Here is a 24,999-nt window from a genome sequence, read left to right on the forward strand (position 1 = left end):
TTAACCCCAATTGCCTAGCTTTTATCACTCTTCTGCCTTGGAAGCAATATGTTATTGATTCTAAGACAGAATGTAAGGGTTTAAAAAATAATCTTATATCAGGGCCCTAAAATAGAAAGGCTCTAATTCTTGTATATTAAGGAGAATTATTGTATATTCCTGTGACAGGGATTTGAGTCAGAGGTTCCATTCAATTTACTGCATTTTTGCATTTTCTTTGTCCTTAGGAATCCAAAGAATGCCTTCCCCAATAACAGAATTTGATTAATAAATATCCTGTGGAAGTTTCCCCATTTTGAGGGGATGGAGAGGGGTTTGATTAATTAGCTATTTGCCAATCAGGGATATTTTTGGATGTTCAAGGAATGGGGCTGAATAATGAGCAACCTAAAAGTCAATTTACTGAGCTTCCTTACCTAGGTCTTTTGAAAGGACCATAGATCTATGTCACTATGTTATGATGCTCACCTAACCAATAAATGGAAATAATTTTAAAACCTAATATTCTTACCCAAAAATCAGTTTCTTGATATCATTTTAATTGGAACACTAAAGTAAGGAAATATCAGTAAGGAGACTACTTCTATCAATGCAGATCTACAGTTTAAGAGTCTTAAGGAATTTCCTGGTACACTGAAAGACTGAGAGATTAAGTGATTTGCCCAGGTTACATTACCAGTACATGTCAGAGGTGGGGCTTGAAGCTATCACTTCTTGATTTGAACCCAACTCTATCTCCTAAGCCATGCTGACTCACAGATGATTATAGTGTTAGAAAAGGTGCCATTTTGGCCAAAATGATGTAGACCAAACCTGATTTTGTTGTGGAAACCATGATCAAGGGCTTGATATTAAATTCTTTATGGAAATGACCACAAGCACAATCCTTAGCCACAAGTTATTTAGCCAATTATAAAGGACACATATATTTTACAATATGTAATTTTCCATGATAAGGAGAAGAATTCTCTCTCTCTCACACTGCACAAGTCATTAATGAGGTGTTAAACTAACTATTAAGATGTATCTAATACCCTATTCCTTGACAAGAGTTACACAGAAATCTGATTAAGTCAAAAAGGAGACCAATTTGAAGCTGAGAACTGCCTATTGAGAAGACTCCTTCAGGAGAAGAGTGAATGTTTTCTTCCCCAAATCAAACATTTGTCTTTAAATGGAAGCTACTTAGCCAGTGGGAGAGACTGCATCTAGCAGGAAGCAGAAATAAATACTCCAAACAGACACAGATACTGAGTGGCAATCACCTGAGAGAGAAAGCAGCATCAAAAAATGTGATCACTAGTAGCAAAGAAGAGAATCACACTAAGGACAGGATTAGGCTGTGAGAAACTCTCTAAGTAATCTATTCAACAGAGATGCTGAACCCAAGTATAAGAACTCTAGTAAGGATTTCCAGAACTTTCAGTGCAAGGAATTGTGAGTCATCTTTGCCACATATGCATCCTACACATGTTCCTCACTTTCTTTATAAACGGTTTGAGTACACTTTTCCATAGACATTGTATGTGTTTGTAAGAGAGGGTGCCCCAAGTTAATAGGAAGAATATTTTATAACTACTATTTCTACTATACAATCTAAATAAATGTCTTTACTAAGAGCTAATTGAATCTACTAGCTGATTGTTAATGGAACGCACATCAGTAGGGGCTCATGAGCTATAGTGTTGGGAATGCAAAGTCATAGGATTACTTTTAGAACCCAAAGGGGCAACCACCCTCTGGAGACCCAACCAGAGAATGAGTGAGTACAAGTTGGAAGAGTTAGTATAAATCATTTAAAAGGGTAGCACTATATCATATTAAGTATTGTACATGATCATATAACATCCTGACATAATCAAATTTCTTATCTTTGATTCAATTAAGTTTGACAAATATCTATTAAGTGATTATTTTGCAGAAGACACTGGGCTTATTCCTGCCTTATTATTACCATCATTTATTTGTTTGTTTGTTCGTTCGTTTGTTTGTTTGTTTACTTTACTTAAACCAAATAGTGAAGGAACATTTTAATTAGGGCCATGGAATTTAGAAAGGTTCCTTTGGGTAGGACATTGACAAGCATCTTTCAAGAGACTCTGGGCCTCTTGAGGACTTTCAAGGAACTCATCCACAGATATTTGTTTTGCTGCCTTTTCTTTCCCTAATCAATTCAAATTTTCCAATAGGAAAGCACAAACATTAGAAATAAATGTATTGGTCTTCTCCTGCTTGAAAGACAAAATAAACTGCTATCTCGTCAATAATAACAGTTTCATTTGCACCCTGATGTTAAGAAAAACATACTTGCTTTCAAAATTTATCAACCAATCATTTATCTCATGCTCCTTCATCACTTGCTGCTTCATGATAGAAAGTTAGGGGTATGGAGGAAGCATCAATGTTTTGGCTTGAATCATGATCAGTTTCAAAGGCTCATAACCATGGAATGTGATCCTGAATCCACTACTTTAATTTTTTTCTTTAATTTTCTACTATAACCAGAACCCTGAGCACGTTTTAGATAAAAATTAGTACCTGATTGTTTCCCGGATTTTTGCTTCTCTAGTTGTCTTCGAGTTATGCTGTCTCGTAACCGTTTAAGATTTTCCTAGAAGATTGAAAGTAAATTTATTTTTTAATATGTACTCTGACATTATCCTAGTAACACCAAGGTTATATGCAGACTTAATTTTTGAAAAAATAAAATATGTCACTGGAAGTAAAACTTATAGTAACTGAATACCAGTGACTTTCAACAAACCATCAGAAAAAAAAAGGAAACACTTCCAAACTTTTTTTCTTTTTATGTCCCAAAATAAGATACTTTCCAGAAGCTAGGTGGAGCAGCAGACAGAGCCTAGTCAGGAAAACCCAGGTTTAAATCCAGCCTCAGACAACTTAGTAACTGTACGACTCTGGGTAAGCCACTTAACCCTGCTTGCCTCAGTTTCCTCATCTAGAAATGAGCTAGAGGAAGAAATGGCAAACTACTCCACTATCTTTGCCAAGAAACCCCCCCCCCCAAAGAGTCACAAAGAATCAGACATAACTGAAAAGGACTAAACAAGAGACTTTCCCTGAAATGGAGTTGAAAGTCATTAGCCTCTCATTTAAGGCTCTCTACATTATGGCCCTTACCTCTCTTTTCAACCTCATCTCCAGCTACTCATATATAAGTTCTTTGCTCTAGCTGAAATTTTTTTCATTGTTTCTAAGAGAACTATTTATATTCCTGTCTCTGACTCTATGTTTCCATCATTCCCTGTCTCTGAAACATCTTGCTTCCTCCTCTACCCTTCTATAAGTCCTGCCTTTTCTTCAAGGCTTCCCTCAAGTCCCATCTTTTCCTCAAGGACTTCCTTTATAATCCTACCTCTCCTGTGAACTTCTTTACCCCTTTCTATTTCCTTGTATAGAATCTAAGGCACTGAAATAGAACTTTAAATTTATCCTGTTAAGTCCTATCTTATTAGCTTTAGCCCATGGTTTCAGCCTGTTAAAATATTTTTTTAATCTCATTCCTATCATTGAATACATTAGCTATCCTTAAGTTAAAGTATTTTTTAATCTTAGTCCCATCATTGAATACATTAGCTATCCTTAAAGACAAATCTGATCACACATCTACATTATTATTAAATGGTGTATAAGACTGGGTCAAGACAGAGCTCTGGAATGTGCTACTAGAATCTGTGATATTGGAAATTTGGGGGGTCCTTCAACTGATCTTGAGGTCTCTGGTCTAAACTTCCTGTGGACATTTAGATCTCTTACAAACTACATTTCCCATGATTCCTCTTGCATAATACAGGTGGGCAGGAAGTGTAAATTACATAAACAAAGGTATAAAGACTCAGGTCAGAATTGGTACTTCCTCTTTCCTGCTGAAGAAGCCAGGTGGGAAGGTATGGCATGGCATTTGAACTAGCTCTTATCAGGCATGTGGCTTTAATTATCTATATGGGTTTCAATAAAACCCCAATACTTATATGTGTGTGTGTGTGTGTATATATTTTTTTTTCTTACAAGTCTGATGGCTAGAGTTCTAGACCCAAGTCTGCCACCACCACCTACTGATATTGGTCGAGTTGCCCCATATCTTCTTAAAATTAAGTGGATGGATTACATGATGATGATGATGATGATGATGATGATGGTGATGATGATGAGGATGATGACAATGATAACCAATCACAATATTGCTTTAAGGTATTTGTCTCATAACAAACTTGTGATATAGACAGAGCAAGTAGTATCATGCCCACTTTAAAGAGAAGGAAACCAAGGCTCATGGAGACCAAATGACTTGCCTAGCATTAAGCAGTTAATAAAAAGAGGAGGTGAGACTTGAACTTATATCTCAGGGATGCCTACTTAGTGTCCTTGCCAACATACCACACTACCTCTAAGTACAAGGTTGTTTTAGAGAAGTACCCAACATCTGCTACATATACTACAAGAATTCAGAGAAGCCCTGAAATTCTGACTGTACTTATTTATCTCTTTATGTGTACATCTCTCTCTAGACCAGGGGTCTTAACCTTTTTTGTGCCATGAATACCTTTAGCAGTCTGATAAAGCCTGTGAATCCCTTCTCAGAATGATGTTTTTAGATGCATAAAATAAATACATAGGATGATAATGGAAATCCAATGAGTGAAAATAAAGACATAATTTTCCCCATTGAAGTTCATGTACCTCCTCAACTCCAGCCATGGTAAGAAACTGAAAACTCTTAAAGTGGGAGCCATGCCTTACAGCATCTTTTTATCCTGGGTTCCTCACAGATAGTAAGTAGTCTTTCAACTCACCTCTCTTGGCCAGCTTCCTCATCTGGAAATTTGTTTCTATTGCCACTAAGCTCCCTTCCAGCTATGATCCTGGCACACAGGTGCTTAATAACCTTATGTTGATTGATGGATTGGCCCTAGGATTCTATTTATAGATAGTTCCATAGACACGGTGACTCATTGTCCCACTAGGTAGTGGCAAGTCAAGGGTTAATGGGAAGCCACTGAAGTCGGGTTCCAGAGGGGTGGGAATGGGCTAGCAAACCCTTAATCTCCAGAAATGAGTACAGTAAAAGACAGATATCTTAGAGGGGAACACAGGGAAAGAGAAGGAATACTGGAAATCACAAGTGTTAGAAATACTAAAGGTTGTCCAAACAATGAAACTTGTGATCAGAAGGGCTGAGACAATACAAAGAACCTCAAAAATCACCGAGGGACTGAAGATGCCAAAGTGAGGAGTTTAGGGGGCAAAAACCTGGGGCAATCCCCAAACAAGAGAATTTGCTACACACCAGCATGGATTTGGCAGTTTTTTTGTTTTGTTTTGTTTTTAACCAGTTGGCCAGGGCGTTGTCTAAGCTTCCTGCCTGCTCTGTAAAGGGAGTCAACCGGATCCAGTCAGGGTTGGAGAACCATTGCCCATTTAGTCAATCAGTAAATATTTATTAAATGATTGGACAAATGGGAAAAAGGGGGGATGGGGGGAAGGGTGAGGCAAGCTTCAAGATAGGTAAGTCTAGCAGAGATGGAGAGGGATTGTTGGAGAAATAGTTGAAAATAATCAGAAAAAGGAAATGAAAAGATGGGAGAGGGCTTCCATTGAAAGGTCAAGGAATTCAGATTTTTCTCCTGTAAGCTACTGAGAGACACTGAAAGATTTTGTGCTTAACGGGGACCTAGTCAAAGCTTTATTTTAGAATGCTGGGTGTACCAAGAGATGGGTTCTTTTTTTGTTTTTTTGTTTTCAGTTACGAAAATTTATGAATCCCAGCTACAAAGATGAAGAGGGTTTGGAAGGGTTGTGATCAGCATTGAGGGAAAGGGCTACCCATACCACGAAAATTTTATATTAGCTTTTTTTGGCAACCATATAACACTGACTCATACTAAGCCTGTAATTAATTAACACTTCTAAGTTTGTTTTTTCTTTCTACGTGAGCTGCTGTTAAGCTACATTTCCCTCATTTTGTACTTTGAATCTTTATAACCTGAATGAAGAACTTTAAATTTACTCTTCTTAAATTCTGTCTTCTCAGATGTAGCCCATGGTTTAGCCCAGTGATGGGCAAACTTTTTAAAGAGGGGGTCAAAGGAAAGGAAATGCTCATCTGTCAGTCTGTTTCTAAGGCAACTCTTTCGAAGTTCCATTGTATTGTATCCTACTCGTATTGGTCAGATTAGGAATAATGTTGCTAGGTGGATAGAACATTTCAGGCTCCCCCCCCCAATCTGGCCCTTGGGCCATAGTTTGCCCATCACTGGTTTAGCCTGTTAAAATATTTTTGAATCTCAATACTATCATTGAATACATTAACTATTTTTAACTACAAATTTGATTACACAACATCTACATTATTATCAAATCCTGCACAAGACTGGGCCAAGACAAGGCTGTGGAGAATGCTTCCATGTTTATTTTATTAATAACATTTAATTTTTTATATCATATAATTTTTATTTATGTAATAAATAAAAGAAAAATTTTTATCATAATATTTAGTTATTTTTCAGTCATGTCCTCTTCATGACCCCTTTTGGGATTTTCTGGACAAAGAGTGATTTGTCATTTCCTTCTCCAACTAATTTGATAGATGGGGAAACTGAGGCAAACAGTACTAAGTGACTTGCCCAGGATCACACAACTAGTAAGTGTCTGAATCCAGATTTAAACTCAGGAATGTGATTCCACCCCCAGGGCCCAATCGTGGTTCCCAAACTTTTTTGGCCTACAGCCCCCTTTCCAGAAAAATATTACTTAGCCCCTGGAAATTAATTTTTTTAATTTTAATAGCAATTAATAGGAAAGATAAATGCACCTGTGGCCATCACCACGCCTCCTGGATCTCTGCAGCACCCACCAGGGGGCGGTGGTGCCCACTTTGGGAATCACTGATCTAGAGGAATGACTATCCCCATTTTAAAGATGAAGAAAACTGAGGCTCAGAAGGGTTTAAAAGTGGCCTGCCCATGGTCACATAGCAACTAAGTATCAGAAGTGAGATTCAATCTCAGATCTTCCTGACTCTGAATCTAGCATAATGGATAATGATGCCTTAGTCTATATTCTTTAGAGGGCTGATTTGGAATGCTTATTTTGAAATGCTAGTTCCAAATCTAACTATATTATCATCCAATCTATGTTTCTAAAGAATGATTTGATGAAAGACTTTGTCAAATACCTCATTGAATATTTCTATACTATATAGATATACTATGTCTACAGCATAAGTACCCATATCTATAAAGGAAATGAGGTTTATTTAGGATTACTTTTTTTTTTTGTTAACTTTATGCTGGTAACTAGCAATCACTACTTCCTTTTCTAAATACTACCAACCATCCATTTAATAATCTACCATAGAACCTCTGCCTGAGGACAAAGTCTAGCTCTCAAATTTACACTTCCCAGCATCAACCTCTTCAAAAACCAGGATGAGATTCTAAGGCATTCCCAAAATCTTTGTGTAGTTTTAAGCTTTAATAACTTCAGAAGGGAACAGCCAAGTGGCCCAGTGGATAGAGCACCAGTCCTGGAGGTGGAAGGACCCATCTTCAATTCTAGCCTTGAACGAATACTTACTAGCTGTGTGACCCTGGGAAAATCACTTAACCCAAATTCCCTACCTCTTACTACTCTTCTGCCTTTGAACCAATACTTAGTATCAATTCTAAGTCAGAAAGTAAGCATTTAAAAAAAATTAAATAAGTTCAGAAGTACGAATGTTATAAACTTACCCAACAAATCATTTGAAAGTTCAAATATTTAATTCCTTAAATTTCTTTTACTCTTGTTGAATTCTGAGGTTTTTGAATAATAAATTTAAATTTTTAATCTGGACAAGACAGGACACCTAGTCATTATGCATTGTGAATACAGTTTCTGGATGACAATTTCTCAGTCCGGAAGACCCATAAAGGATGTTTTTTGCTTGGCCACTTTAGTCACCTGATCTATCTTCATTAGACTTTTTCATCTGGGGGTCAGACCAAAAACTGTCCTTATTCTTTGAATGAGCTTAAGGCCAGGATTACAAATGGGATACTTTCCACCTCTCAACAGCAGCTGATGAAAGTTTGTACCAAAAACGAACAAACAACTAGCATGATATACAGCATAAGATGGAGGTTGTATGGAATTTTAACAAGGAACATATCAATATTTTAATAATTAACTTTTCAAATGTTATTTCTTTGTAAGTTTGGGGCATGGATACTTCTGAAGTTATTAAAGTTTACAACTTGTAAGACTCTTGTAAGACTCTGGGGACACTCTGTATTTGCCCATTTTTAGGCTTCTGGCACTCTTTTGTTTTCCGAAATGCCTCAAAGATGACTAATTCTGGTTCAACAACTGCATCTGAAAGCCTTTTTTTTTCTTCTCTCTCTCTAGCAAATCTGGATCAGGAAACATAATCATAACAACTGGTATTTATATGTTGTTGTGGTAGTTGTGTTGTTCCATTGTTTCAGTTGTGTCTGACTCTTTGTGACCCTATTTGGGGTGTTCTTGGCAAAGATACTGGAATGGTTTGCCATTTCCTTCTCCAGCTTATTTTACAGATGAGGAAACTGAGGCAAAAGGGGTTAAGTGACTTGCCCAGAATCACACAGTCAGTATCTAAGGCTGGATTTGAACTTAAGTCTTCCTGACTGCAGGTCCCAGGGCATTCTATGCACTCTATCACCAAGCTGCCCAACAAGTTACAAGTGGCATGACTTTAATTTTGTATTCAAAAGCCTTTCAAGTTATGAAAACCTTAAAAGCTCCAAGTCTGTGTTTTCTGACTGCAAGTCCCAGCTTTTGCCAGTACATTCTAGAGAGCCTCATGAGCTTATTGAGAACATCTCTTACTATATCCTCAACTATCTTGAACTTTAATTCCTTCTTCACTATGCTTGTTCTACCCTTTAAAATTTCATCTCTTTGATTAAGTAGGCAAAAGAAAAATAGAACTCAAGTGGTTTTACTTTCAACCAATGACTATACCTCAGAGGATTTAACCCTTTCATCTTTGGATTAATCCCTTATTAATGAGTGCTTCACATGGTTCACCTTAGCTAGACCAGCTCCAGCCATGATTTGCTCCATTAGATTGGGAGCTCCATGAGATCAGAGACTATCTTTTTACCTCTTTTTGTATCTCCATCACTTAGCACAGTGCCTGACACATAGTAGGCTCTTGATAAATGTTCATTAACTAATTGGCTGGCTCTATTATATATTCCCATCAATCTTCATCATCATCACTCCCTTTTTTACCTCTTCCAGCTCTGAAATCTTCATCAAATCAATATTGCCAGTGTTTCTAGAAAGGGTATGTCCGTTTTCCCCACTATGGTTTCACTCACTGTCCCAATGCCTTTTTTTTCCCAATGCCTTTTCAAACCAAAATACCCCTCCACAGAAACTGTTCCTCCCTAACCGTTATATCTCCCATTAGAATGGAAGATCCTTGAGGGCAGGGACTATCTCACATTAGTATTCTTCGCCTTACCTTATCCTAACTTACAACTTTTATAGTTTTTATAATCTACAAGACTTCAGAGTATAAAAATAAAAGTCTCATCAATTATACTTACTACTACTACTAATGAATGACTTTATGATTGGATAGCTAGATGGTGCTGTAGTGCACAGAGTGAAAGCTTAAGTTTAAATTCAGCCTCTTATACTTATTAGCTGAGTGACCCTAGGCAAGTCACCTAACAGCTATCTACCATAAAATAGGTCTAATGATAGCACTCTTCTTCCTAGGGTTGTTGTAAATATCAAATGAGAAAATAATTATAAATCTCTTAGCACAATGCCTAGAAAATAGTACTATCTGAATGCTATTATGATGATGATAGTAGTCTTGTTTTTCAGTTTTCTGGGCAAAGATACTCAACTGGTTTGCCATATCCTTTTCTAGTTCATTTTACAGATGAGGAAACTGAGGCAAATAGGATTATGCAACCTGACCAGGGTCACACAGCTATTACATATCTGAAACCAGATTTGAACTCTTAAAGATAAGTTCTCCTGATTCCAAGTCTAGTGCCCTATTATGCCACCTAGCTGCCTCAATACACAGTATTTACCCATAGTAAATATTTGTATTTTTCATTCATTCATTATCTGACATTATTAATACCAGCACAATTAATCAGCTACTTGGTCTGGCATTCCTTGTTGTATTGAGGGTGAATCTGGTTTTATGTTCTGACTATAAGATATAAAGTTACAACCTGATGACTGCATGAGAGGCCAGTTATCCTGATTTTCCTAAACTGAGTTAAAGAGAACAGAGTAAAGTTTAGAAAATAATGGCATTTCTTCTTTACTCTCCATTTCTGCTAAGATTATCCTTAACAGGAAGCCACAAAAGTGGAGGGGCTGTAGTCTCATTCTGGTACTGGTAGTGTCCCTTGCCCTGCATTTCTCAGCCTTGAGGAAGGCTACTGAACTAGCCTGTGTAGCATTTCTCCATTCTAGATGTTCTAGCTTTAATAGCAAAAACAAAGAAGGCAGAAATTACCTGCTGAAAGCGAAAGGACTCTGATCTCTTCTTCTGATTCAGCTGCCACTCCTTGAAATGGAGAACAGCCTCATCCACATTAACAATGCCTAGTTTTACTTGTTCCTGTAAGGTGATGAGCTGTCTCTGTCCAGGAGTTTTCATGCCAGCAAAAGGATCGTAGATGCTTGACTGGGGTCTGTCCCTCCATGGCCTGACCAGTGTCTCTGGGAAAAGACAACATTATGTAAGGTCATATACAGGAATTAGCCACGGGAAAGCAGACAGCTGGATAAAAGGAGCAATCAATCAATCAATAAACATTTATTAAGCACCTTCTTTATGCCAGATATTATGCTAAGTGCTGGGGCTACAAAAAGAGGCCCTTTAGAAGCTTCTAAGAGAATGATTTTGAAAAACAGACCGGAAAAGAAGAAAAAATTAACAAATAGCCCAAGGCAGGACAAATAAAATCATAAGAAGTAGTGTCCCAGAGTGTAAAGTGAGCAGGATTTAGCATCAGAGTCTGTGAAGTGGATTCAAATCCAGTTTCTGCCTCTTATTGACCTGAGTGAGTTTGGGCAAGTCACTTACATTCTTTGGGCTTCCTGTTCCTTCTCTGGAAAATAAGGATATTGAACTGGCTGAGCTCTAGTCTCTCCCAGTCCTAAATCTAAGATCCTATGAATTTATGTAGAAGGAAGCAGGAACAAGAAGTCAAGAAAAGCATCTGGCAATCCGAGGGACAATGAGTGAGAAAACAATCACAGTAAGATTAATAAGATTGGAGCCATATCTTATCTATCTTTATACCTTCCTTCAGCAACTCTCATAGAACACTGTCTATAGTAAGCAATTAAATTTGGAACCATACCCCAAAGTCATTAAACTGTGTAAGGTCTTTAGGCTTGTACCCCAAAGACATCAAAGAAAGATGAAAATTAGTCATATGTGCAGAAATGTTTACAGAAGTTCTCTAAGTTACAGAAAAGGACTGAAAATAAATGGAGTACACAACAGGGGAAATGATTGAACAAATTATGGTATACAAATGTCATGGAATATTATTATGTCATAAGAAAGATAAAAGGGATGTTTTTGAGAGAAACTTGGGAAGACTTATGTGAATTAATTCAGTGAAGTATCAGAAGCAGGAAAAAAATCTATACTATGCAAAAAAAATTATGTATATCTCTATATACATATATATAAATAAGCAAACAATTTGAAAGACTTATCAATTCTAATCAGTGTTATAGTTAACATGATTCTAGAGAACCAATGAGTAAGCATGTTCCCTTCTGAAAGAGAAGAGATAGTCAGGCTGCAGAATAAGACATGCATTTTTGGGCACAGCTAATGTGGAAATTTGTTTTGCTTAATGATATATATTTGTTACAAAGGTTTTGTCTCAATTTGGGAGGAGAGAAGTTGGGAGCAAGAGGGATGCTAGGAATAGGATTGCCAAAAAGAAAAAAGGAAGAAAGGGAAAAGAGAGACTAGAGAGGTATTGGAACATGTTTTTGAAAAGCACAGAAGAGAATAGAAGGAATTACAAAAAAAGTGGGATAACTTTGAAAGTTACAAACTGGAGCAGCTAGGATGCTCATTGGATAAAGCACCAGGCCTAGAGATGGGAGGTCTTGACTTCAAATCTGACCTCAGACACTTCCTAGCTATGTGACCCTGGAAAAGTCACTTAATCCCAATTGCCTAGCCCAGTGATGGGCAACTTTTTAAAGAGGGGGCCAAAGGAAAGGAAATACTCATCTGTCAGTCTGTTTCTAAGGCAACTCTTTTAAAGTCTCATTGTATTGTATCCTACTCATTGTATTTGTCAGATTAGGAATAATGTCATGTGGCCAGATAGAACATTTCAGAGGGCTGCATCTGGTCCTTGGGCCATAGTTTGCCCATTACTGGCCTAGCCCTTACTGCTCTTCTGTCTTAGAACCAACACATTGTATTAATTCTAAGACTGAAGATAGGAGTTAATTTTATTTATTTCTCCTTTGACTTTTAGAATTTCTAATTTAATCTTTAATTGGAGATTTTTAATTTGTTCTTTTTCTAGTTTTTTTAATTGCATGCCCAATTCATTGATCTGTGTTTTCTCTATTTTATTGATATAATCATTCAGGGATATAGATTTTTCTCTAAATACTGCTTTGACTGTATCCCATAAATTTTGATATATTGTCTCCTCAATGTTATTCTCTTCAATGAAATCAGTGATTGTTTCTATGATTTGTTCTTTGACCCATCCATTTTGAAGAATTATTTAATTTCTAATTTTTAATTTGCTTTTCCATGAACCTTATTGATTATAATTTTATTGCATTATAATCTGAAAAGTTGCATATTTTATTTCTGCTTTTCTCCATTTGCTTGTGAAGTTTTTATGCCCTAGTATATGGTCAAATTTTGCATATGCTCTATGTACTGCTGAATAGACAATTTATTCCTTTTTATCCCTATTCAATTTTCTCTAGATAGCTATTAAACTTAACTTTTCTAAAATTTCATTCACTTCCCTTTCTTCTTTTTTATTTTTTAGTTAGATTTATCTAATTCTGATAGGGGAAAGTTGAGGTCTCCCAAAACAATAGTTTTACTGTCTATTTCTTCCTTAAGCTCCTTTAGTTTCTCCTTTAAAAATCTGTATAGGGGGCAGGTAGGTGACTCAGTGAATTGAGAACCAGGCCCAGAGATGGGAGGTCCTGGGTTCAAATCTGGCTTCAGATACTTCCTACCTGTGGGACCCTGGGCAAGTCACTTAACCCCCATTGCCTAGCCCTTACCACACTTCTGCCTTGGAACCAATACACAGAATTGATCCTAAGGTAAGGGTTTGTTTTTTTTAATCTGGATGCTATATACCATTTGGTACATATATGTTAAGTACTGATATTACTTCATTGTCTATACTACCTTTTATTAAGATAGAATTATAGAAGGTGAGAATTAAAAAGGAAAGAAAAAATAAAGTTACACCGTGAATTTATTATAAACTTGAAAAGCAAGTATATGACAGAGATTTGAAGTTTCATGTACTTCAGTCATTTTAATTGATATTTTTTAAATGGAAAATAATTCCATAATGAGTCTTTAATGTTTTCTGAATGAAAAATAAATCATGAGAGAGTACAGCTTGTGATAAGATGGGAAAATACATGAGGTCTTTTAGGGAATTATGAAACTCTCAAAATCAGTGCTATAGGTAGAAGGACCTAAGGAATCAACAGACTCCTTTAAACCATAATCACTTAAAAAAATCCTGGATCAAAATCTGGTCTGAAAAAATTATGTATGGTAAAAAAGACTCTCAGTCAAGGATGATTCTTCAAGGTGATTGTTAGACCATTCTACTCTCTCTTCCCAGACTATACCCCATTCTATTGACTCTTGAGAACAATATCAATGAACTTGCAAACATAAGGAGATGAATGTGACTGTGATGAAGCTTCCATGTACAAAACTGTCCCTGATTCTCAACACTATTCATTTCACCACTACACTCATTTGAAGGAGACTGTCTTTTTGAGGATATGTGAGAAGCAACATCGTCAATTTAAGCCTGGAAATAACTTTTAAAACAACAACAAATATTTCTCCTTTCGTCCTTACCTTCCCAGAAAAGTAACATACACAATACTGATGAAGGAAAGATCCATGTCTTACCTTTTGTCATGAACTCAGAAGAAATATACAAATTTCCAGGTTGGTCCTGACTTTTATCTGCAAATACTAAAGAACAAAGAATGCTATATAAAAGCCAATATGAACTTCTATAGAATCCTCCTGGAATGAATGTAAAATATCTTATAAATTTTGTGCATATGGAATAAAATACTGTTCTGTCCTAAAGAAAAAGAATACCCTAAAAAAAATCCATAGTAAGTCCATTACTGAAATATGGTGCCCAATAGACACATAAAGTCAACAAGAATATGGAGGGATTTCTCAATGAAAAGAGACATAAAAATTAGCTATTCAGTATAGAAAGACAAAGGTACAGAAAGGAGATGAACAAACAAACAAAATCATGAAATGTTCAGAGAAGAACAAAATATTGATGATCTAGTTAAAGAGCGATGAGGACCCTCAAAGCTAAGTCCAGTTTAGGATTCATTCAAGAATGTAACATATCAGTCATACAATTCCAGGACTCACTATTCTAAGAAGTGATTAAGGCTGAAAAAATAACAGCTTTAGACAAATAAGTGGATAAGAGAGCTCTCAGGGGTTATTAAAGAACACTATAATATTGGTGATAAGAACACATCCCTAACCTTTGAGGCTCATATCAACCATAGTCTTCAGTGATTGATGGTACTGGCTTTTATGACAAGATCATTTGTTGTTGATTAACCTCAGATTCTGTGCTTTGTGACAGTACCTTTCTCCTTCTAGCTTCTCCACCTTCTAGCTTCTCCAATCTGTCTATTTAAGTCTAATATAAACCAGCAACTCAATTACATAGCTTCATCTTACCACACTATGAAGGAAATTGGTGGTACAATCAGCCATTCAACAAGTATTTATTGAGTGCTAGGCAATGGTGAAACAAAGGCAAAAATGAAAGGGCCCCTTCCTTCAAGCAGCTTACCTTCTTTGGTGATTGTGGTAGGGGAACAATGTGTGTGTGTGTGTGTGTGTGTGTGTGTGTGTGTGTGTGTGTAAATACAAATTAAATTCAAGCTCATTTAAGAAAGATGGGCACTAGCAGTTCAGGAGATCAGGAAAGTCTTCATATTGAACGTAGTAGAATATTGGATGAAGTAAGGCATTCTGTGTAGTAGTGGTGAAAAGAGTGCATTGGTTCCCAGTTCAAAAGCATGGAGGTAGAAGAACAAGAAGAAGGTCAGGTTGACTAGATTGTACAGTGTAGATAGGGGAGGAATATATAATAAAACAGAAAAGTGGGTTGGGGTCAATTTGTGAAAGGCTTTAAAAGTCAAATAGAAGGGACAGATATGGTGTAGTAGATGAGAGTCAATTTTGAACCCAGGAAGATGTGGATTCAAGACCCTGCTGCAGATAAATACTTAATCCTGAGCAAATCATTCAATCTCTTAACACCCCAGGCAACTAAGAGTATAAATAACAAAGCAGGTACTGACCTGCCTTAGTGGAGGGGAGTGGTAGATTTACTTAAAAAGAGTTCCCTTTGCTAAAAAACAAACAAATAAAACAAAAAAAAACACCTCCTGAAACATTGCCTTTTCATAGCAGAGGGGATTGCATAGCTCAAAGAAACTATGAGCTATGCTCTGCAGGGTTACCCAAGATGGGCAGGTCATAATAGAGAGTTCTGATAAAAAGTGACCCACTGGAGAAGGAAATGGCAGACCACTCAAATATCTTTGCCAAGAAAACCCCAAGGACAGTATTAAAATGCTAAAAAAATATGACATTGGAAGATTAGCCACTCAGCTTGGAAGGCTTCCAAACAGAGGACAAAAGGATCTATTAGGGACCATGTGGTTATGGAAGCTGACCCAACTGAATGATTGAACAAAATGCCAGCAAGGTGCCAAGTTTGGTTCAAAAATCTAAATTCAAGGAAACAAAAAAACATATTTGGAAGCTCATCTATTATCCCAAAAGTAATAGGAAGTTACAGGAATTTATTGAATAGGGAGATATTGTGTTCACAGACTTTCTTAAAGAAAATCACTTTGACATCTGCAGAGACCCTGAATTAGAGTAGAGATAAACTTAAGGCAGAAAGGCCACTGCAATAGGACAGGCAACAGGTGAGAGGAGACAGACCCAAGGTGGTGGTTATATGCATAGTCAGTCAATAAGCATTTATTAAGATGTACTTTGTCCATAAATGTGAAGAACAATAAACCAAAACTGAACACTATATCATTATAATGTTCAAGCTTGACTCCAGAGAAGTACTGAGAAAATGAACTTTCCTCTCTTCTTTTCAGAAGTGGAGGAATATTGATGTGGAATATTTTATATACTCTTAAAAACAACTGCTGGAAGTAGGACTTCCCCTTTGTCTTCTTTCTTTTAAAGTTTTTTGTTACAAGGGATACCTTGATAGCTGGGAAAGTCATGGGGCAAGAAAATATTCAGAATACAGAAATCACAACAAAAAGCATCAATAACTTTTTTAAAGTAAAAAATTGCTTATTCAATTGAAATCTTCAGTGATAAGTGTATGTTTTATTAAAATACAGCAAAAAAGAGCTATAGGAGTCATTTTGACTCGGGTGATATTATAAATTGCTTTACCAGATCTGGCAATTTCCCTTTATTCTAACTCTTAAACCTACCTAGAATCAAGTGTGGTTGTCCTGGAGGTAGTTGAAGAACCATTTAGGAAGGTTACATTCTTCTAAGAACTCATAGTCTTAGCTGAGATTTATAATCAGAGGACAGTAGGGAAATACTCTTATGGGATTAAAGAACTTGTTTTTGGTTCCAATTCCTGGGATGGATTTCACAAGATGAGTGCATCCCCTAGGCAATATTTTATGCCAACAGTCTTACCTTTGCAAATATATGGTTCACTCCGGGACATCTGCTGAATGCCACGAGGACTGGTCTCTGGTCTGGGCACAGGCACTGGGGGTCTGTTTGCCAGATCCATAGGAAAAGTATTGTCATCTTCTACCGTGTGATAAACGTCATCATCCACACCATCAGGGCAAGAGTCTGACTCTAAGGGGCCCTCTTCTACACTGTTACCTAGGAAATAGAAGAGAAGCAAATGACCCTACTAGCTTGGCAGAATCTTGTCATTTTTGGAATATGCTTAAAAACCAGCTCTTGAAGCAAATATAGACACACAAAGAAAAGGATGATATTTATCACTCTTTGCTTGTTTTCCTCCACACCCCAACTCCCTAGGAATTACTCCTATTTGAGGATCATTACATAGCAGAAGGTTTACCTCTGTAGCCTCATTTTACTCCCTAGGATCTAGCCCAATATCTTATCTGAACTCAAGAAACAAATGATACTATTCAGAGGCTGTAAGAGAAAAAGGAACTGTCCCCCAGATGCTTGAATGGAATTAGGAGGGGCCCACATGACCTGAAAGGTTCTAATATTCTATTTTCTCTCACAACTTGTTATCTCACCCTACAAGGGGAAGACAAGATTGAGAAATCTAAGGGAAAAAAATCTAGCTTCCCCTCCCTTGCCACCCAGCACCCTACTTATTGCTTGGGAAGGGGTGGTTCTCTGTGACTACCCTAACAAGCTAATCCACTTCCCAGTATCAGTGGGTTGCAGTAGGCTAGGTGTTACCTCTCTCACTTAATATATCTAATTTAAAAGAGGCCTTCTGATGATAATGACTTACCTAAACAAGATGACTTTTTTAAAGTGAGCTTTTCAGGTGAGCAGACCAGAAAGATTTGTTTGTTTGTTTCGAATGTGCTTTATTTATTTATTTCTCTGCTTGCTTTCACTCATTTATTTATTTATTTATTGTCAGGGGGTCTTTTCTATCCTTCTAAAAATATGCCACATATTTTGCTGCCTACAGGGAAGGCCAGCTTTTTCCTAGACACACACGAAGCCTTGGATTATAGTTATCCTTCTCTCATTTTTCCGCCCTGCCTACAACAACAGCTTTTACCTTCCAAGAATTTGCGAATGATGGAATCCTTGGTGACCACAGGAAAGGATTCTGCAGATTTTACGTTAGATGCACTGGACTGAAGCATCTCTACATCTGGAAGGAGAATTTAGAATTTAGTCAGTAAGTGAGCATTTACTTATTACATGCCAAGCACGGGACTATAGTTGCTGGGGATATGAAGAAATGTGTCCCCTGCCCTTGATAGACTCAGAGTCTACTGGGAAAGCAACATGGAAATAACTTAACAAGATATAATCAATAGAGATTCAAGGACATCTCAGAAAGGGCTTGGGGAGGGGATGGACAAAGTGAGATCTGAGCCAAGTCTTGAAGGGAGCCAGGGAAGTCACAAGTCAGAGGCGAGGAGAGAATATTCCAGGAAAGAGACCCACAGGAAAGGGATGGAGTTGTGCGTTAGGAACAGTATAGAGGCCAGTGTCCCTAAATTGTAGAATATCTATAAAGAGTAAAGTGTAAAAGGCTGGGAGGTAGAAAGGGACCAGGTCATAAAGGGTTTTAAAAGCCAAACAAAGGATCTTTATAATTGATTTAGTAGTCTTTTAAAACAGGCTTTCCTTCTCAAACAACCTGCTGGGGAGGCATGAAGTAGGTCTCTGAGGGCTCAGATTTTGCAGATGAGTAACTCAGGTGAAGTAGTTTCCCTGAGAGGCTCACAGTGTGTGGGATACAGTGAATAAGTAGCTTAGAAGAAAGTGAAATTTAAGATTTTTATCTCTTAATTCCCAGTCCTGACCACATTTACCTAAGAGAAGAGATCTAAGAGCTTGAACTTAATTCGACAGGCTAAATTGTACCTCAAAATCCACTATTTAAAAAATTGGATTAATGGAAATGCTTAGCAAGCGAGGTATTATGATGACATTTCCTTGAAAACTATGGCTTAAGAAGAGATGAAGTCCTTTTGCCATCCTCATTACCTTTATTGTTAAAACTCTTCCTAAAATACATTAATCTGCTTTACTGCCTTACTAAGTACAGTAAATTGAATGTAATTTGATCCTTTTTGATAGCTTAAGATTTTCAGTGTGTCAGAGGCATCATTTCAAACAGAACTGTAGATTTGAGAGGGACATTAAGAGATGATCCACTCCAACAGGTCACAGGGTTGTCACTTGCCCCACATCAATGATTATTTCTACCCTGAGAATTCCAGCTGTCACAGGTATAAAAGATCCAGATGACACTATGCTGACCCTACAAGAAGTTGGTTGTTAAAAACAAACTCCTAAACTAGGCTGGTTTCTTGCAAGCTGCTTCTTTCTCTCAAAGAATATAGAGTATGGTGGTTCAGTGGATTGAAAGCAATGCCTAGAGATAGGAGGTCCTAGGTTCAAATATGGCCTCAGACACTTCCTAATTGTGTGACCCTGGTTAAGTCACTTAATTCCCATTGCCTAGCCCTTACCACTCCTCTGCTTTGGAACCAATACACAGTATTGATTCTAAGACAGAAGGTAAAGTTTTTTTTTTTTTAAATAACATAAAATATGACCATTTCTTGGAGATTCAGGTGATTTCAGTTCCAGCAAATCAAGGTTTTCCTCTTTCTACTTACCATGGAAGTCATGAAGAACTGAGAAGGAAAAATCACTGTTTTGGGAATTTTTTTTTGCCCAAATTATATCCCTTTATACCAAAAAAAAATCTATTATCTGTATGCCTTTTTTACCTATGAAGAAGATCCCTAAGATGTTTTCCATGCATATGTCTTCATTTCTACATGAGCCAGAATAACATGTAGATATATAGTTATGTACATGCACAGGAAGCAAAATAAACATAATCCAAAAGAATCCCTTCTTTCAATGACAAGTTTCATATTATGTTTATCTCTTGATTATGTTGGGTTTGCGGCATGTTACAAGCACTTTGTTGTATTACATTACAATTGGCTAAGACTGGGTGGTCTCTCAAATCTGTTCCCACTTTTAACTAATTCTGCATCTTATGTGACTGCCATTTAATGATGACTCAGAGTACTGGGCATTTAGAAAGGACTCTGTGGCTTCACTAACTGAATCAGCCAAGGGCCAAATTTCATGTATTAAGTGCCTACTATGTGCCAGTGGGCAGAGCTCTGGATCTAGATCAGGAAAACTTGAATTCAAAGCTCACCTCAAACTAGCTAAGTGACCCTGGAAATGTTGCTTTACCCTGGCTGCCTAGGAAACAGCTGGCTGGCTCAGTGGACAGAGTCTAGAGTCAGAAAGACCTGAGTTCAAATCTGGATTCAGACACTTAACTAGTTGTGTGACTGGGTAAGTCACTTATTCTCTGTTTGCCTTAATTCACTGGAGAAGAAAATGGCAAACCACTCCAGTATCATTGCCAAGAAAAAATCCTTTGGACAGCAGAAACAGTCCAAACAACCCAGCTAGACAACAGCAATGTGCCAAACACTTGGGATCGAACAAATAAAAACAGTTTTTGCTCTTTGAGGAGCTTCACATGCTAATGTTAACAAAGTTCTGTGGACTAAGCGTGTTCTGATGCCAACCAAAGGGCATTCTCTAAGGGAAAAAAAAAGTCAAATTAAATTTATTAATTTATAGGTGCCAACAAATAAATAAATAAATAAAGTGGGTATATAAAGTAATAAATATTAATTAATAAATAAATGATGAATAAAGTTAGTCATAACTATTTAATTTGGTCAGGACTTATCATTTCAGTTTTCAAGCAATTAACTAAGCTCCCATTAAGCCATACCTATGCCTAGAGCAGACATAGAAGGGTGGGGATTGGAACAAATGATAACTACAAAAGATGGAACCTGTAGGAGAGAAAAGTGTCCCCCACACACCTTTATGTTAACCTACCTGAGGCAAAGGTCCATTCTCACCAGGCTAATTATGGCACTGACCTTAGAGCAATTAAAGATAAACTGAAAACAAATACAACTTGCTGGACTTACAAAGAAAAGAAGCATTTATCAGGCATCTACCATGAAAAGCAGTATGAAGTAGTGCCCAGAGATTGTAATAATCAATATTAAAATTTGTATTTGTAAGTAGATGGTTAATAGTAAACTGATATATTTCAAAATGTAAATTAATTATTTTAAGGCAAGCTGGCTTGAAACTAAATGTGATAATTAAATAATAGCTATTATATATTTTATCTGACTGCATTGATATTGATACAGCTATAGGTGTCTGGGCCAAGCTGATTCAGGCAGTGGAGGAACTTTCTAGGCTCTTTTTCCTTCTTGTTGCAGCTTTGGCAGAGCAGGCATTTTGAGCAGGTAGAAAACTTAGTCACGTGGTTCTATTTTGTCAGATAATAAACTTTATAAAAATAGATAATACTTAAAGTATAGACTTTAATTTAACTTTTAATTTTATTAACTTTATTTTAATTTTATTATTTATTATTGTGATTTAATTTTACTATTATAAACTTTATATTTATTATTTATTAACTTTAAATTAATAACCCTAACCCTGTCATTTAATCTCCATTTTCCTTGGTCTTCTCATCTGACAATACTATTTAGTACTGACCTTAAAGGGTGGTTGTCGGGATCAAATCAAGAGAGAAAATACAAATAAAGTGTTTTGTAAAGCTTAAAGCTTTATATGAATGCTAGATATTGTTATTCTAACTATTAATAACTTTTTCCAAAAATGTAAACCATTGTGCCCTCAGAACTGTAGTCTTTGCACAGGAATCTGTACTGTGTTTGTGAGCCAGGTGTGTATGGAAGAGGGGAGGGCAGAAAGGAAGACGGACAAAAAAACAAGAGGCAGACAGACAGACAGACAGACAGAGAGATCAAGACATCTGAACCTCAACAGGGATCAGTGTTCAATGATGAAGCATACTACCAGCCAGGATTTAAATGCATATAGTGGAACAACAGGCAAATTAGGAGCCCAGCCCCAAGTTCTGTTTCTGCAATCACATCTGTAGCTCAGTTCCATAGTTAGTTTTCATAAGAATGACCTTGAGTGACTCAGGCAAAGTTAACATATGTTCATTATACTCCAGCCAAGAAGAAATGGAAGCATACAATGCATCCTGGGAATATTTTCAGCAGAGCAGCATGAACGGAAGGGTATTGGATGAGACATCAGAAGACCCGGGCTGAAATCCCAGCTTTGCCACCCACAACCCCTGATTTTTAAGTCACCAACTTAAAAATATTCTTCCAAAAGGCAGTGTATTTCCTATCAATAGAAGTAGGGTCTGGAATTTGAAATTTTATGGAAGGCATCCTAGTCTCATTAGTGGAAGAAACACTAATCAAAATCCTTGGGTTTAAATCTTGACTCTGCTGCTTCCCAACTATATGACCTTAGGCAAGTCGCTTCAATTCTTTAACTCTTGGTTTCTCCATCTGTAAAATGGGCAGCTAATCCCCTATTTTGGAATAACATTACTCAGATTCAGGGTGGAGTATTCTAGAAAATAAGTATATTACAGGTAGCTCAAGCCCCCATCCTAGAACAGTGTGAGAGCCTTAAAAAGTCAACCTCAAATCCATATCCAAAAGCAGAAGAGAGGACCCATAAACCAAATGGCAAAGTATTTAATATGGACAGAATTGCATCCTTAGCTCTCATCAAAATAAGGATAGCAGTTCCCACTGAGACGTAAGTTTTGATTGAGGGTGGGAGAGATGATGTAAGACTAGACCAAAGGATTTAGCCTGGGGTATGGGGGAATCTTCAGCTGCATAGCTTCTGAACTCCTGAGTGCAGTATCTTCCCCTTTCCACCACCTTAGTCACAACAAATCTCTCAGTCAGCAGCCCCCAGCTTGTTCTCAACAGACAGCAGGCAAATTATGGAGCTGCCATTTTTCTTGTTCTACCACCATATTTGCTTCTTCCACATGACTCTCTTTCTAAAAAAAATACTTAATTACTTAATTAATTTAGAATATTTTTCCATGGTTACATGATTCATGTTCTTTCCCTTGCCTCCTCCCTCCCCACTCCTGTAGCCAAGGAGCAATTCCACTGGGTTTTGCTTATATCATTGATCAAGACCTATTTCCATATTATTAATATTTGAAATAGAATTATCTAATTCAAAGGCTGTTATATGGCAATCATTTAAACTTCAGTGTTATATATGAACTATTATGACTACCATTATTACTGGATATAGAACTAAACAACCCAGAAACTTCCTCTGATCACTGGATACAATACCCAAACCTTGTAATCATTATCCACATCTACATTGTCAAATAATCTGGAGCCTAAGAAGCACATAGAATAGGAAAAAAGCCAAAAGAAGGTGAAGACCCTCCTTTACTCCCTAGGTAGCTTGAGAAATCTCTGTATATAAAACTACCAGCATATATTTCTACATGTTCTATCGCCCCTAGTAGAATGTAAACTCCTTGAAGACAAACACTTTCTCTTCTCTAATTGGATTATACATTAAGGACTGAGAGTACCTTCAAGAAACTAAACATATGGGAAGGCAGTTTTCACATCATACATATATGGTTGGAACAAATATGACAAGAAAAGAATCATAATTATCTATAAAATTTCATTCACTGTAACAAAGAACATTATTACCCTCATTCTTGTTTCAGTCACAGTTAAGCTACTTCAATTAATAAACAAAAATAGCAAGCATTTATATCATGTTTTAAGGTTGGCAGAACACTTTGCATGTGTTTTCTCCTTTCATCCTCACAATCACCCTGGGAAGACACAGGAACTATTACTATGCCTGTTTTACAGATGAGCAAATTAAGGCTTAGAGAGGTCAAATGACTTATTCAGAGTTATAAAGCTAATTAGTGTCAGGGACAGGATTTGAACTCATGTCTTCCTGACTCTAAGTCTAGATCTCATCTGCTGGGCTTCCTCAAAAATGTGGTTTCCCGGTGGAAGAAAATCTTTTTTTTTTTTAATTTAGAATATTTTTCCATGGTTCCATGATTCATGTTCTTTCCCTCCCCTCTTCCCTACCCCCCTCCCAGCACTGACAAGCAATTCCACTGGGTTATACATGTATCATTGTTCAAAACCAATTTCCATGTTATTTATATTTGCAGTAGAGTGATCTTTTAATGCCAAAACCCCAATCATATACCCATCAAACCATGTGATCAATCATATGCTTTTCTTCTGCTTTTCTACTCCCCCAGTTCTTTCTCTGGATGTGGATAGCATTCTTTCTCATAAGTCCCTCAGAATTGTCCTGGATTATTGCATTGCTGCTAGTAGAGAAGTCCATTACATTCGATTGTACCACAGTGTATTCTTCTCTGTGTATAAGGTTCTCCTGCTTCTGCTCTTTTCCCTCTGCATCAATTCCTGGAGGTCTTTCCAGTTCATATAGAAATGGAAGAAATTTTTACTGTTTCTCATCTGGTATTTTAGAAGTTTAGTGGGATTTAGATTTAAGACTAGCTAAGAAAATAGCTATGTTCCCTTCTCTACTCTCAGACTATTAAGACCACCATATGACACTTAAGTTTTGTATTTTCTGAGCTCCTAGGAGATACTTAGAAAATCACTATTATTTAAGTATAACCCATCTTTGTCTGAAAACTTCCATTTGTTATTAGAACCTTAGAGTGGGGGGCAGCTAGATGGCTCAGTAGATACAGAGTATTGATACATAGTATTGATTCTTTTTTTTTTTAAACCCTTACCTTCCATCTTAGAATCAATACTATGTATTGGTTCTAAGGCAAAAGAGTGGTAAGGGTAGGCAATGGGGGTCAAGTGACTTGCCCAGGGTCACACAGCTGGGAACTGTCTGAGACTAGATTTGAACCCAGGACCTCATGTCTCTGGGCCTGGCTCTCAATCCCACTGAGCTACCCAGCTGCCCCACCCCATAGTATTGATTCTAAGAAGGAAGGTAAGGAAAGAAAGACAAAG

The 24,999-nt window shown here is 37.0% G+C and overlaps 1 protein-coding gene across 1 annotated transcript in view; it reads right to left on the bottom strand.

Moving 5' to 3' along the window:
* The window catches only part of PIK3AP1 (phosphoinositide-3-kinase adaptor protein 1), a 145,702-nt gene that overhangs the window by 19,197 nt on the left and 101,506 nt on the right, over positions 1-24,999 (bottom strand). The window contains exons 11-15 of the mRNA XM_044660207.1: positions 18,120-18,215; positions 17,024-17,221; positions 14,195-14,260; positions 10,535-10,740; positions 2,539-2,611 (exon numbers count right to left, since the gene is read on the bottom strand). Of these exons, the coding sequence (XP_044516142.1) occupies positions 2,539-2,611; positions 10,535-10,740; positions 14,195-14,260; positions 17,024-17,221; positions 18,120-18,215 (639 nt within the window). The remainder of the gene's footprint in view (positions 1-2,538; positions 2,612-10,534; positions 10,741-14,194; positions 14,261-17,023; positions 17,222-18,119; positions 18,216-24,999) is intronic.

This window comes from Gracilinanus agilis, chromosome 2 (assembly GCF_016433145.1).
Source record: "Gracilinanus agilis isolate LMUSP501 chromosome 2, AgileGrace, whole genome shotgun sequence".
Taxonomy (NCBI): Eukaryota; Metazoa; Chordata; class Mammalia; order Didelphimorphia; family Didelphidae; genus Gracilinanus; species Gracilinanus agilis.